This window comes from Genypterus blacodes, unplaced genomic scaffold (genome assembly GCF_046128005.1).
Source record: "Genypterus blacodes isolate CSIRO-AG114 ecotype Tasmania unplaced genomic scaffold, CSIRO-AGI_Gbla_v1 ptg000007l_1, whole genome shotgun sequence".
NCBI classification, from domain to species: Eukaryota; Metazoa; Chordata; class Actinopteri; order Ophidiiformes; family Ophidiidae; genus Genypterus; species Genypterus blacodes.
The window spans coordinates 978,684-992,500 of NW_027466821.1; the positions used below are offsets into that span (position 1 = coordinate 978,684).

Below are 13,817 nucleotides of genomic sequence, written 5' to 3' on the forward strand. Positions count from 1 at the left end.
GCTTTTACTACAATCACAGCCATGACTGGGAAATCAAATGCATTTGATACGACATTCAACATGAAAGCATTGCTAGATGAAGCCAATCCCGAAATAAGGTCCTCACATAATTCAGAATTTGTCTATGTTAACTTAATGGTGTGCGTCCGTTGGTGCATTTTCAGATTATATGACTGCCTGAAGCTCTTCCCACACTCTCCACAGAGGAAGGGTTTCTCCCCTGTGTGTGTCCTCTGGTGTCTCTTCAGGCGGTTGGCAGTGAGGAAGCTCTTGTCACACTGGGCACAGGAGTACGGCCGGGCTCCTGTGTGGTAGCGCAGGTGAATGGTCAGGTAGCAGGACTGTGTGAATTTCTTTCCACAGTGGGGGCACTGGAAGGGTTTGTGGCCCGTGTGGAAGCGCTCGTGCTTCAGGAGCTCCGCGTGGGAAAAGAAGCCCTTCCCGCAGTCTGAGCAGAGGTACGGCCTCTCGCCTGAGTGTGTCAGCTCGTGTCTGATCAGCGTGGCCTTGTAGACGAAGCTCTTGTCACACTGGGAGCAGCTGAACACGTTCTCCCTGGTGTGGCAGCGCTCGTGCTTCTTCATGTTGCGCTCCCTCTTGAAGCTCTTCCCACAGTGTGAACACATGAAGGGCATCTCCTCCGAGTGGATCTTCATGTGGCTCAGTAAGCCGCCCTTGTAGAGGAATCCTTTCCCGCACTGCGTGCATTTGTGCGGCCGCTCCTTCATGTGGATTCGCTGGTGGGAGGTGAGAGCAGCCCTGTAGGCGAAGCTCTTGCCACAGTTACAGGTGTAGCGCTTCTCTTCTTGGTGAGTCTGGAGGTGCCTGTTGAGATAGCTGGCACAGCTGAAGCCTACATCACAGTGTGGGCATTTGTACGTGGGCTCCACCTTGTCCACGTCTTCTCCGTGCGTCTTCAGGTGCCTCACCAGCGCAGACTTCCAGGCAAACGCCCGGCCGCACTCGGTGCAAACATACTCGCCGTTCTCCATGTGGGTGCTCTTGTGCTCCCTCTGAGCCGCCAGGGATTTGAAAAGCTCCCCACAGATGAGGCACTCGTACTTGCGCCCGGCTTTGTGCGTCTGCTTGTGCCTCTCCAGTGACTGTTTGAACGAGAAGCAGCGTCCACACTGAGAGCAGAGGAAAGGCTGCTCACCCGTGTGTTTGCGCTTATGGGCTTTGAGTAAGGACTGGAACCTGAAGGTCTTTTCGCAGTCTGGACAGCTGAAACGTCCCTCTTCATCCGCAAGTGGCTGAAGGAGCAAATCAGCATCTTCAGCCTCAGCACAGTGCACCTGGTCAATGTGCTGCTGGACCTCGGATTCAGCTGCGTGAGCAAAGGAGCACTGAGGGCAGGAGAAGGCAGCAGATGAGCCATCTGCTACAGATCCTTATGGAAGACAGTAAACAATGAAGTTATTTAGAGAACAACACGTCTTTCTAAAAGGCATCATTTGTTCAAATATGCAACTAATATTAAAACTTGTTTGCATTAAATCACTCAAATGAAAAAAGCAAACATTACTTGACCCTCACCTTCACTTGATGATATCACTGTGGACCCGTAGGAGTGTTCAGCACTGCTAGAGAAAAATACATTCCACCACAGTGACATGTTAGAACACACATAAAAAGTCCATAATAGCTTTAAGTGAAACACAAGTTACCCACTATTCTTTTGTGTTATAAATCTGCTCATATGCAAATACTCTGACCCGAGAGTCCATTATAAATCAACAAATGAGAAGATGTTTTACCAATTGAAAAGCACCGGCTTGGATGCTGTGGGGGTCACTTTGGCCCTCTCCTGCTTCATCTCAGGCGCTGAAACTTTCCCCTTCAACTTCTGCAAATTCAACACCTTCATAGTTGGCTTGCGCTTGCGCCCGCTGGTGCGGACTTTCACCAGGGAGATGACTTCATTGACGAGCTCGGGGACCAGGCCTCCAGGCTCAGATGTGGCTCCTTCTTCACCCGGGACCTCTTTTGGATCAACTGGCGCTTGTACCTGGCAGGCAATTACAGGAAGCTCCAGAGCAGGCTTGCTGCCATTTTTTTGACTTACAACGACCTCCTGTTCGTTTTCCAGGCTATCTGTGGGCTTCTTGTTGTGATCGCCAGTGTGAGTTTTCAGATGCCTTGCAAGTGACAGCTCCCATGTGAAGTTCTTGTTACACAGTTGGCACGTATACACAGTGTCTTCCATGTGTTTTTGCTTGTGCTCCGTGCGGGCTGACAATGAGTGGAAGGACTCCCCGCAGATCACGCAGTCGTACTTGCGTCCGACAACATGCGTGTACCTGTGCCTGTCCAGGGACTGCCTGAAAGAAAAGCACCGACCACACTCCCTGCACTTGTGGGGGCGTTCGCCAGTGTGGATGACCCTGTGGGCGATGAGCGAAGACGCAAACCTAAATGTCTTCTCACAGTCGGGGCAGTCATGAGGTCCTGAGGATCCTTTAGAGGATGTTGGGAGCTCCTCGCTTCCTTCTGGATGGATCATGTCACTCACACTCTCAGCATTCCCTTGGATTGGTTCCTCCCCTGCATCACACATTTTGCCCTCCTTTGTCGCCTCTCCAGGACTGGTCAGCGCAGACTCTGTTCTTTCAAAGCTGTTTTCTGCCATCACCGCCTCTACGTGGGCGCTTGAGTCTAGCTCAACCTCTGCGTAATCTGTCACCATGACTTCAGCCACTTCGTCATCCACAATGTGTGTCAAAGTGTGCGCGTCGTCACCTAGGCCGTGCAGCAGATACAGCGGCCCGTCTCTGTTAGATTGTTCTTTAGGTTTTGCCACTCTCCTAGGTGGAACTGCAGAGAGGGAGGAAATGATGCTGTCACCCATGGTGGAGGGCGGAACTGCAAAAAGGATGGGAACAAAACACTGAACAATTCCATACACTTCAAATGAAAGTTAAATTCAACTGATGTTGTTCCATTAACTCACCATGTTGCTCCAAATTCCCAAGGCTTTTGTGATACTGAAGCAAATGCTTCATGTCAGTAGGTTGAGAGATTGAGTTCAGACAATCCTCCAACAAGGAGCAGTCAGACTTAAGCCAGGAAGCAGTCTAAGATTTATAAAAATGCCGAAGGGTTATTACAACAATGACAGGAAATGACAGTCCCTCTGTGCTTCATTGAGGAAAAAGTGTGTTGAAAGTGAAAATTCCAAACTTGGACGAATTATCCAGGGTATCGCCAGGGTAACTGCCTCATTAACGTTCAACAGAGCTCTGAGTGACTCCACAGGTACCATTTTGACCTTGTGATGTAATGGTGTCCCCTCACCTGCTCCAAGTCTGGAACTGGCATGAGCTGATTCAGGCGACAGAGGAACTCCCAGAACAGAGTCTCCAGATCTCTGTCATACTGCGGACCAAACTCGACAGGGAAAACCTCCTTTGAAACGCAAAAAGAAAGTCTTACTGCACTTCATGATATACTGTAAATATCACCTATAGTATTCTATAAGTATTTGGTTCTACAGAGGGAGAAGCCTCAAATGATCCTCACCAAGAAAAAGTTGTCTCTGTCTTCAGTATCTTTAAGCAGAGCCTGGATCAACTCAGGGAAGTTGGCTGCCGCTTCCTCTTCTTCTGATTGTTTCATCTGCAATGCGGGCGCCACATTCAAGATGGCGTTAGTGGGCTTGAAAATAATAATAACTCAATATCTGAAAAACTGTATTGATAGAGATGGTGTAAAACTTGATTTGATCGAGAGTGTGGACACTTACATCTATCAGGTTGGGGTGCAGTGGTGTGACCTTGCTCAGGAGAGACATGATGACCTGAGGTTCCAACATTCGTTCACAACAGCACAACTCAAGAATATACTGCGAGAAAGAAGAATTCAGTTCAAAGACCAGCATGCACCATCCATCTAGATAAAAGGTAATCATTCATTGACATCTACCCTGGCTCTTAAACCCAGGTTGAGCTGTGTCCTGTGCTTGTCCATCAGCAGCTCCGGGACCATGTCCATCACCAAAGAGACAAACTCTGCCACTTCCCAGTAGCTCATGACATCTTGCTTTTTCACCACCTGCCACATGGAGGCTGTCATCAGCTGGAGAGGAGGGACGAGGAGGCGCAGGGACGCCAGAGGCAGCGGGGTCCCTGAAAAAGAGAGGGACATCATTTATCCTCGTTCAAATATGTTCAGAACAGTCAAAAATGAGCGTTCTTAGGTTACTTCTTTTTTTTTTTGCACAGAATTTAAATAATACTGTAATAGACTCTCCATTGTTTTCCAGCATTTTACCGTTATAAGTTCTGTCCTTTACAATGAAAACTGAAAAAAAGGAATGCTCATTTAACTAATGAGGGATGTGTGCAACAGTATACAAAAAATAATGTGACATAAACTTAAACATAACAATAACTCAATAAATCATGCCTTATACTTAGTATTCATAACGTTGAGGTTGAAAATGAATAATATTACAACTGTTTGAGCAGTTAAATACTTATTTAAGTACAAGAATAAAATTGTTTACAAAATATGTATCATGATTCGTTAAGAACAAACATTATACATAGAAATCTTAATACTGCTGCTATATCCAAGGTTATGTCAGTACTACTTCTGCGTACGTATAAACAGCTTGTGTATATAAAAATGAACATGTGTCTTGAATGCAACCTTCCAAAAAGCAGTGGAGGTGCGTTCAACAGCAATAATGTTAATGTTAGCTCGTAACTAAAACTTAAGTTCAACCTAAGAGCTAACAACGTGGAAGCCGGAATGCCAACCTTACACGACAGGGCGGTGTCACCCAGTATTGAGCCTACTTCGTTCGTTAACAAACCAACCTGTAGATGCCGTGAAACCACCCGAGTCCATCTTTAAACATGTGATTTTCAAAATTGAATCTATTCGCTAGCTACGCAGCTCGCTAACTAGCCAACGCTGGTTACTATGAGTGGTTTGTTGAGGTCAGATGGAAGCAGCTATCCAGCTATAACTGACGACATATCACTAGAAATGAGAAAATACGCTCAATATTAAACTATAATTCAACATGTGAACACATGCTGTTACATTTCTGCCTTGGGTTTGTTGATGGGTGTTTCTCGTTTATCGAATACAGCAGCTCAGCACCCTAACTGTTGTGTTACTGCCATCTTCTGGAGATGTTTGGTACTTCCGCAATCCTTAAATACGTCACAGCATATGTCATGTTACGAGAGCGACATTTAAGAGATGGTGTCGTTATTTTAGATACGTTTTAATTGACTTTTGTATGGTTCAAATACATTTTAGAATAAGAGGGGTTAGGGTAATGGGTAGGGCTGGGTTGACAGGGGTGGCACTAGACTAGTCGAAAGCAATAGCAGGACCCAAGGGTGCTTTCGTTTCGTTTCGTTTCATTAAAAAAAATAAACATCACCACTTCAAAGAGAACTTCAAGAGAGTAGGTGAAGTGTAGGCATATATTCCTGCAGCGGTTTAAACTTCTCAGTGAGATGCCACAACTTGTGTCTCAGTCCCTTTTCGTCTTTGTGGTCACTACAGGAAGCACCTCCCTGAATGTGACACAGAGTGAAACCGAAAACAATGTGTCGAGTACAGAATGCACCTCCTGTCATTACAGTGTTGTCCCATTGCCAGGCTTCAAGCCTGTATACAAACGGGCTCAACTTGTTTAGTCATTTACAGGAACAGGAACAATCTCCACACCTCTACACTTTTTGCTGTGTGGTGATGATGGTTATAAAACTGCGAGGAAGCTGAAATCTCTCACTTGTGCTAGAAGATGGGTGCTGTAAAGGTAGTAAATCTAGTCAAAATTGTTAAATAATCTGACCACCTCATAGAATAGCTATGGCTCAGGTCCCAGAGATTATGTTAGACACTCTGGAGCAGCTGGTTGAGGCAGAGCTGAGGACCTTTCAGTGGTATATCTGCAGGGGTGTTCTCCAAGGATTTGTTTCCATTCCGAGAGCTCGTTTGGATGGCGTGGACCGGCTGAGCACTGTGGATGTTTTGGTGCAGACATACGGCTACAATGATGCTGTTTCTGTCTCAGTGGAGGTTCTGATGAAGATGAACCTCAGACTTTGGGCTGAAACGCTGAAGAAGAAATTTGATGAGGGTAAAAAAGTTTTGAAAAATCAAAGTACAGATTCTTTCGTTTTTAAGACTAAATTATTTGGATTGTGTAACTCTCTCTCTCCCTCTCTCTCTCTCTCTCTCTCTCTCTCTCTCTCTCTCTGTTTCTTTAACAGTTGCAAGTGCTCAAGTGGGCAAAGGTAAGCATAACACATTTAAGTCAGTTACAAACAGTTCGGTCATATCTGGCGAAAACAAGAATTATATGACTTCTTTGTTTTTTGTTTTGCAGAAATTAGCCAGCATGCACTTCAAGAGAAACTGAAATCAACCTTAAGGGAGAAATACCAAAACATTTATGAAGGGAATACAGATGAAGGGGACACCATCTATCTGAACAAAATCTACACTGAGCTGCACCTGATCGAAGGCATCAGCAAGGAGCACGAGGTCAGACAGCTGAGTTCCAACCATGTGGTGACAGAGGAATCTTGTATAAAAGCCTGCGACATTTTCAAACTGCGCTCCAAACGAGAAAAGCAGATAAGAACCGTGCTGACACTGGGTATAGCTGGAGTGGGAAAAACAGTCTCCGCACAGAAATACACTCTGAGCTGGGCAGAAGGAGAGGAAAATCAGGACATCCACTTCCTTTTCCCGCTTCCTTTCCATGAGCTGAATCCAAATATACATGGTAAGGACTGCAGTCTGATGCAGCTTCTCCATCAGTTTTTCCCTGAGATAAAACCGATGGAGACACTGGGAAAAGAGAGCAAAGTGCTGTTCATCTTCGACGGCTTAGACGAGAGTCGCCTCCCCTTGAACTTCAAACACAACCGGGTCTTGAGAGATGAGAGTGAGCCGGCTCCCTTGGATGTGGTGATCACAAACCTCATCACGGGAGGTTTGCTCGGCAACGCTCTCATCTGGATTACATCCAGACCCGCAGCAGCTGGCCGGATCCCACGAAAGCACATCCACCAATGGACAGAGGTCAAAGGGTTTAACGTTGAACAAAGGGAAGAGTACTTTCAGAGGCATTTGCACGATGATAACCTCGCTGTCAGGATCATCAATCACGTGAAACAATCAAGATCCCTCTACATCATGTGTCAAATACCAGTTTTCTGCTGGATCACGGCCAAGGTAATAAAGAAAATGTTGCATGACAACATAACTGGAAACATGCCCAACACCTTGACTGAGATGTACACATATTTCCTTCTCTGCCAGACAGACCGTATGAGAAAGGGGGACTATCCAATGTCAAGCGACAATGTTGTTTTAAAGCTCGCTGAGCTGGCCTTCCGTCAGCTGGAGAACGGTGAGCTGATCTTCTACGAGTCCGACCTGAAGGAGTGCGGCATGGATATTGAGGAGGCCACTATCTACTCAGGCGTGTGCACAGAGGTCTTTCTTATGGACGGGAGAGGGAGGCGAAAGGTGTTCCGTTTTGTACATTTGACCATCCAGGAGTTCCTGGCGGCCGTCTACGCCCACCACTCCTATCTGCAAAGAAGGGATAATGTTCTTCTTGGATACCTAAGGAGGATTTCCACAAGATGGTTCCCCAAGTCTGTGTTCGGCTTCCACAAGACAGCTATTGACAGAGCCTTAGAGAGCCAGGACGGCCACTGGGACCTCTTCCTTCGCTTCCTTCTGGGTCTGTCGCTGAAGTCAAATCAGGAGCTCTTGGGCAGAGTACTGAATATGAAAACAGAGGGAGAGGAGAAGGAGGTGGAGAAGACCATCCATTTCATCAAGGAGAAGATCAAAGACGAACCAGAGACGAAGATCAACCTGTTCCATTGTCTGAGTGAACTAAAAGATGCATCTTTGGTGCAGGAGATCCAGAGCTTTGTGAGCTCCGGGAGGCTTTTGCCTAAACAGCTCTCACCTGTCCAGTGGTCTGCGCTGACCTTTGAACTGATGACATCAGAGGCGACTGAGAAGGAGTTTGACCTGAGGAAGTACATGAGATCAGATGAAGGGGTAGTAAAGCTGCTGACAGTCATTAGTTCCTCCACACGTGCTCTGTAAGTCAGCCACAAATAGTTTTCTTTAACTTGCTCCTACTAAACACTGTACAAATTAAACAAATTAAAAATTAGGTAAAGAAGGAGGAAGTAGTAGTAGAGACACATAGATCAGAGTTCTAATAGTCCAACACTATGCAACTTACCGATCATCATTTCCACAGCCCCCTAAATGAAGGAGAATAATAATATCTACATAAATATGAGAAATAATATGTTTCCCTTTTTTCTAGGCTGAGTTGCTGCAGTCTGACCAAGAACTGCTGCGAAGTTTTGGCCTCTGCACTCAGCTCAACCTGCTCCCGCCTGATAGAGCTGGACCTGAGCAAAAACTATCTGACGGATTCAGGGGTGAAGCTGCTTTCTGTTGGATTAAGGGGTTCACACTGCAAACTGAAGAGTCTGAGGTTAATATTCAACAAGGTCAACCATTGGATGTGTCATCCAAAATGTGGGTAATGAGTTACATCTTACATCGATTGCTTTCTGTGTTTGCTCGTTTTATAAGCTTACATGAGTGTAAACTGAAAGGAGACTGCTGTGAAGCACTGGCCATCGCTCTCAGCGCGGAGTCTACCCAACTCAGAGAACTGGACCTGAGCTGTAATGCTTTGAATGAGGCAGGAATGAAGGCTCTGTGTGTGGGACTGTGCAGCGATCACTGCAAGCTGGAAACACTGGGGTTAGACCTTATTCTTTCAGATTAACTGTCCCTAATTGCACTCATTTTATGGCGGTATCGAAAAGATAATTTTTTTTTGTTGTGAAGATTGAGCCAGTGTAAACTGAGGGAGAACAGCTGTGCACATTTGGCTTCAGCTTTAAGTTCAGCTTCATCTCACCTGAAAAAGCTGGATCTGAGCAACAACAGCCTGAAAGATTCTGGTCTGTCTCTGCTTTCTGCTGGGCTGAGGAGTCCACATTGTAGACTGGAAACTCTCAGGTCAGTGCAACCATTCCCAAACAACACAAGACTATAGTTATCCTGACTACTTGACTTGGTTAGCAGTACTTAAGGTCTACTAGTCATCCTCAGCCATTGTACAGAATTTCAGAGGGAACATCTTGTGAACATGTGGAGAATCTGGAATAATACAGAGGTATTATGACAACAGCTTGTCATACACTTTGATGTGTCGGCAAACCATAAGTTAGTTCTTCCTTAACCAATCAGGCTCAGCTGGTGTGGCCTTACAGAGAAATGCTGTGACCAGATCGGTTCGGTTCTCGGCTCGGATTCCTCCACCCTCAGAGAGCTGGACCTGACTGGAAACAAGCTGCAGGGTCCAGGCTTGCAGCTGCTCTCAATCGGACTGAGAAGTCTTCACTGCACACTGTGGACATTAAGGTTATGAAGTCTTTAGTAACTGTATGAACTATTTTCATGACAGAGATATCCATCTTAGTTCAGTATATCTGTGGTAGCTGAAACTCATCTAATGTCCCGCCTGCAGGTTGAACGAGTGCAAACTCACTAAGTGTTGTGCTGATTTGGCCTCAGTCCTCAACTGCAGCTCATCTCAGCTGAAGAACATGCATCTGAGTGGGAACGACCTGCAGGATTCAGAGGTTAAGCTTCTGTCTGCTGGACTGGCAAGTCTGGACTGTAAACTGGAGACATTATGGTAATATGGGGGAGGGGTGTTAAAAGAATTGTTGTGATGTTGACTGAGAAAGTTTGAGTGTGTTTACACATGTGGAATGTGCCTTTTTTTTTTTAGAGGGTCTTGAATGATGAGGATGAACGTACCTTTCTCTCTTTACTATATGGCCTACAGAGATCTTATCTGTGGTGCCACAAAGTCTAGAAGGTGAACATCTGATATGCTGTAGAAGCTCTTTGTCTCAAGCAAGTTGAGAGACACCAGATGTTAGACTCTGGGAAGCGTATAAAGATAGGATACAAGCCTGAAGAAATTGTCGTTCTCTCCTGCTTTGCGTGTAGTGGTACAGATTGAACCAGCCCTGTGAAAAACTGTTGCCCATGTAATTGGAGCTATTACAATTACTAGTACAATCAAATGACACTGATCATCTCATCTTACTCAGGCTGTCATTCTGTGAGGTCACAGAGGAAGGCTGCATGTATCTGGCCTCAGCACTGAGCTCCAACCCGTCCCACCTGACACAGTTGGACCTGAGCTATAACTACTTGCAGGAGGCTGGACTCAAGCTGATCGCTCTTCTGGAAGACCCACTCTGTAAACTGAAGGAACTCAGGTAAGGTAGAGAAGCCAAGTAACACAAACAGTCTTGATTCGATGATTTTAAAGAAATCATGGTTACTACAGTACACCAGGTGAAATATGTGCCATGATAATTTCAGCTCATTCATGCAGCTTCTCTGACATGAGACAGATGCAGACTAATCAACTGAATGGCTTAGATGTCATTTTTGTTGCACCCAAATCTGCCCCTAACAGCATGGTAACTCTGGTGCAGTTCTTTGCACCCCCCAATGACTGACTCAACCTGCAGAGCATCTATTCCTGAGCTGAAAGCAGGAATATTTTGTTTTCTTAATATTATCTCCAACTTTATGGATCTTTAAAAAACAAATACTGGAACATTCATACAGGGGCCACACTTCAGAATGAGTATTTTTGCGTGCTTACTTTGTTTTCAATTTCTCGTGTTTGGGACTGAATCTTGTTTACCTCTACCAAATTAGAATTTGAATGCAGGACTGGTGCTTGTACGTTTTCCCATTGTAGTAGTTCTATGTTTACTAATGTAAAGGATTTGTGTACTGTACCAACATCGCTGCCTTTGACCCTACTGAGTGCCATGTTTGTATCTCTCCTGCCATCTAATTTTGACAGTGCTTAGAAAATATTGAGCCAAGTGCTGAAATGCTGAACACACACAATAAAGCAGAATGAGTATTTAAACACCCAATTTTACCTCTTTGAATCAATTAATAAAGGGATGATTATTTACTATACTGTGCATTCCCCTTGTCTGCAGCATGGACCATAACGCAGAGTGCTACTTGAAATCAAGATTGAAAAACTGTAAGTAGCGTGTCTTCCACTAGTTGTGCACATTGCACCAACAATGTAAAATAATCTGAAGCGTTGTCACACAAAATTTGTGTGCATTTACGTATGTGTCTATTTGAACTGGCGTGGCTGTTCTACCCAATCAGTACAAAGTTTTTGAAAAGCCCTGGGGTATTTATACAGGTTTTCTGTCACCAAGGCTTTTATCGCACAGTATTGTAATGGTTCTCAAACTAGTTTTTGTAATGCCCCTTTTGGTCTCAACTATTTTTTGAAGACAGAGAGAGAAATGAAATGGAAAATATGCAGCGCTGTGGTAACTGGGGATCACATGTGTGAGGCCTTTCCTGCTCAGAAAGAGCACAGCACAGGCAAATATTCAGGGCCGTGTTTTGATTAAGAAAACAAGCTTGGTCAGGGCAAAACTGCCTTGGTGAGTAACGCGTTGTATCACAGTGTTGGGCTCAGAAAGTATTGCTTGCTTGCTTTTTTGCCCCTGTCTATTTACTTTATTAAATGTTAAGTTTAAAAAAGTTGTAGAACACCATGTTACCAAGGTCACATTTTTGCATTGTGAATTCTTGATAATATCACTCAAACTGGGACTACGTACATTAAGAAACCAGTAGGTTACATAAAGTTTGATTGATTTTACATGGGATGCACTGTGAAAAGTGTCATTTAAAAAAACATTTTATAAAAAGAGGGAACTCTTGTTTAGATTAGATGAAGAAGTAAATAACAGTTGAGTAGTTAATTATTAAAAAGTACACTTAATATATGACATATATATTTGTGCCTACAGACGCGTGTAAACTGACCTTTGACACAAACACGGCTGCCACTTCCCTCTTCCTGTATGATGGGGAGTCACGGGTGACCTGGGTTAGGGAGACACAGCATTACCCTGATCACCCGGAGAGGTTTGAGAGTGTTTCCCAGGTGCTGTGCCAGGAAGGCCTCACCCAACGGCACTACTGGGAGGCGGACTGGCGAGGACGCTGGGTGGACATCGCCGTGGCAATGAGGGGGATCCACCGCAGGGCAGGCTCCCACCTCTGCGGGTTTGGGTACACTGAGCAATCCTGGAGCCTGTACTGCTCTGAGGATCACTACACTGCTCAGCACGACCATGAGCCTGTGAAGATACCAGCACCTTTATCTTGCTCCCACAGGGTAGGAGTGTATCTGGACTGGCCAGGCGGGACCCTGTCCTTCTACAGAGTCTCCTCTGGGACCCTCACTCATCTTCACACATTCAACAGCACCTTCACTGAGCCTCTGTACGCAGGGTTTGCGATGGAAGAAGATGACTGCTCGATCACTATATGTACAGCTGAGGCCAGGTCAAGAAGTCCTGAAAGAGTTGAGGGATTTTAAGTACAGTCTGGTTTTGAAAAAAACAATTGCCCATTTAAGTTTTAATTACTGGGTGAGGATGAGATCCCAGCTGAGGATGAGATCACAGCTGATACTCTGTGTGGTCTGGCCTATAACAATAGTCCTCACAGCAGTCTTCACTACATAAGTCAGCCTGAATCTAACCTTTTAAAACCAATTTAAAAGAACTGTGAAAGAAACTTCATCAGATCTATCAGGATCAGACATAAGAACTTAGTCCCAAATGTAATGTGGCATTTTCTTTATCCTTATTGGTGATAGACGTAAAGAGACTACTACATTTAGATGTGTGGAACTTACAATCGTGATTATAAACCCTGACCTGAGAGATTTGTCAGGTTGGAACACAATGTTGGAGCACTATGTGCAGACGACCGCAGATAAACATCGATAAACAGGTTTATCCAACTAATCACCTGATAAACTGGTTCCAGATAAATCCTGAGTCCTGACAAGGTCAAATTAGATAAGGGATTGATGAACTAATTTAAAAATTACATTTCCCATTTTTTCTTCATTTACATAATTTTTATTTGTCATATAGCGGAAAGTATGTGTTGCACAGACAACACTGTATGTAGTAAGACAAACTCACAGGTCGTGAACTCTGAAGCGGCTGGAAAATAAGAAAGTCTGTGTAATGTCCCTTTACAGATGTACTTGTGAAAACAGGCAGTAAATACATCATCTTAACTTGGTCAGTAACGTCCGTGAGAATAATTCAGCCTTTGCTAATTTGTATTCAAGAGTCTCAGAACTTATCAATCAACCCTAGTATGACTGCCATAATAAAAAATAACTGAAGTTGAATAAAACTGAACTGTTGGGATAAATGTGTTTAAGTTATGGCATAATATATATTAAGGTTAGTAATAAATGTATGATATGTGTCTAATGTCTCACAACACTGAATAGCTGTACAAGGCATACAAATGGTTAACCTTTGAGATAATAAAATAGTGGCGTACACAAATACCGTTACAAAAAAAGTGTGGGAGTGACTTTGAGAGGGGAGGGAATGATGATGATGAAGTGACTGAAGGAGTGGATATTCCTGTTAAAAGCTCACTGGTAGTTTAGAAAAGCGGTTCTATGTGTTTAGTCACAAGGGAGTAGAGACATTGGTAATAAGCATTAAAAAGGAGTGGCAGGTGGTTTTTAAAGGGGCTTGTGGACTTTGAGCTGCCACACGAGGTTCGTCTGACACACAGGTAAGAAACACTGTTATTATTACTAATATAAACTCATATTTACAGTTAATCTGATACAAATCAAAACGTTCTTGTTGCTCTCATATCACTTTCACACTTGTGTATGT

The 13,817-nt window shown here is 44.4% G+C and overlaps 3 protein-coding genes across 8 annotated transcripts in view; 2 read left to right on the top strand and 1 right to left on the bottom strand.

Moving 5' to 3' along the window:
* Positions 1-68: 68 nt before the first annotated feature.
* On the bottom strand, positions 69-5,168 carry LOC143001228 (uncharacterized). 2 transcript variants are annotated; one of them, XM_076150716.1, is made up of 9 exons: positions 4,821-5,168; positions 3,922-4,124; positions 3,743-3,841; positions 3,520-3,615; positions 3,295-3,405; positions 2,951-3,074; positions 1,758-2,862; positions 1,537-1,583; positions 69-1,390 (listed from the first exon to the last, which is right to left on the bottom strand). In XM_076150716.1, the coding sequence occupies exons 1-9, from the start codon at positions 4,849-4,851 to the stop codon at positions 123-125; spliced, it is 3,084 nt and encodes a 1,027-aa protein (XP_076006831.1). In that variant the 5' UTR covers positions 4,852-5,168; the 3' UTR covers positions 69-122. The 2 variants fall into 2 exon arrangements, with proteins under 2 accessions (XP_076006831.1, XP_076006841.1); XM_076150726.1 differs by having other exon boundaries at positions 5,050-5,167.
* Positions 5,169-5,595: 427 nt separating this feature from the next.
* LOC143001277 (NACHT, LRR and PYD domains-containing protein 12-like) lies at positions 5,596-12,485 on the top strand. Of its 2 annotated transcripts, XM_076150796.1 has the most exons (12): positions 5,596-6,103; positions 6,237-6,260; positions 6,353-7,206; positions 7,294-8,096; positions 8,330-8,503; positions 8,605-8,778; positions 8,866-9,039; positions 9,271-9,444; positions 9,551-9,721; positions 10,146-10,316; positions 11,064-11,110; positions 11,904-12,485. In XM_076150796.1, exons 1-12 carry the CDS (start codon positions 5,833-5,835, stop codon positions 12,476-12,478), a joined length of 3,612 nt encoding a protein of 1,203 aa, XP_076006911.1. In that variant the 5' UTR covers positions 5,596-5,832; the 3' UTR covers positions 12,479-12,485. The 2 variants fall into 2 exon arrangements, with proteins under 2 accessions (XP_076006911.1, XP_076006901.1); XM_076150786.1 differs by having other exon boundaries at positions 6,353-8,096.
* A 1,119-nt stretch (positions 12,486-13,604) lies between these two features.
* The window catches only part of LOC143001342 (angiopoietin-4-like), a 35,460-nt gene continuing 35,247 nt past the window's right edge, over positions 13,605-13,817 (top strand). For all 4 annotated transcript variants that reach the window (XM_076150900.1, XM_076150917.1, XM_076150891.1 and 1 more), the window contains exon 1: positions 13,605-13,710. The gene's annotated coding sequence lies outside the window, so the exon portion shown is untranslated. The remainder of the gene's footprint in view (positions 13,711-13,817) is intronic.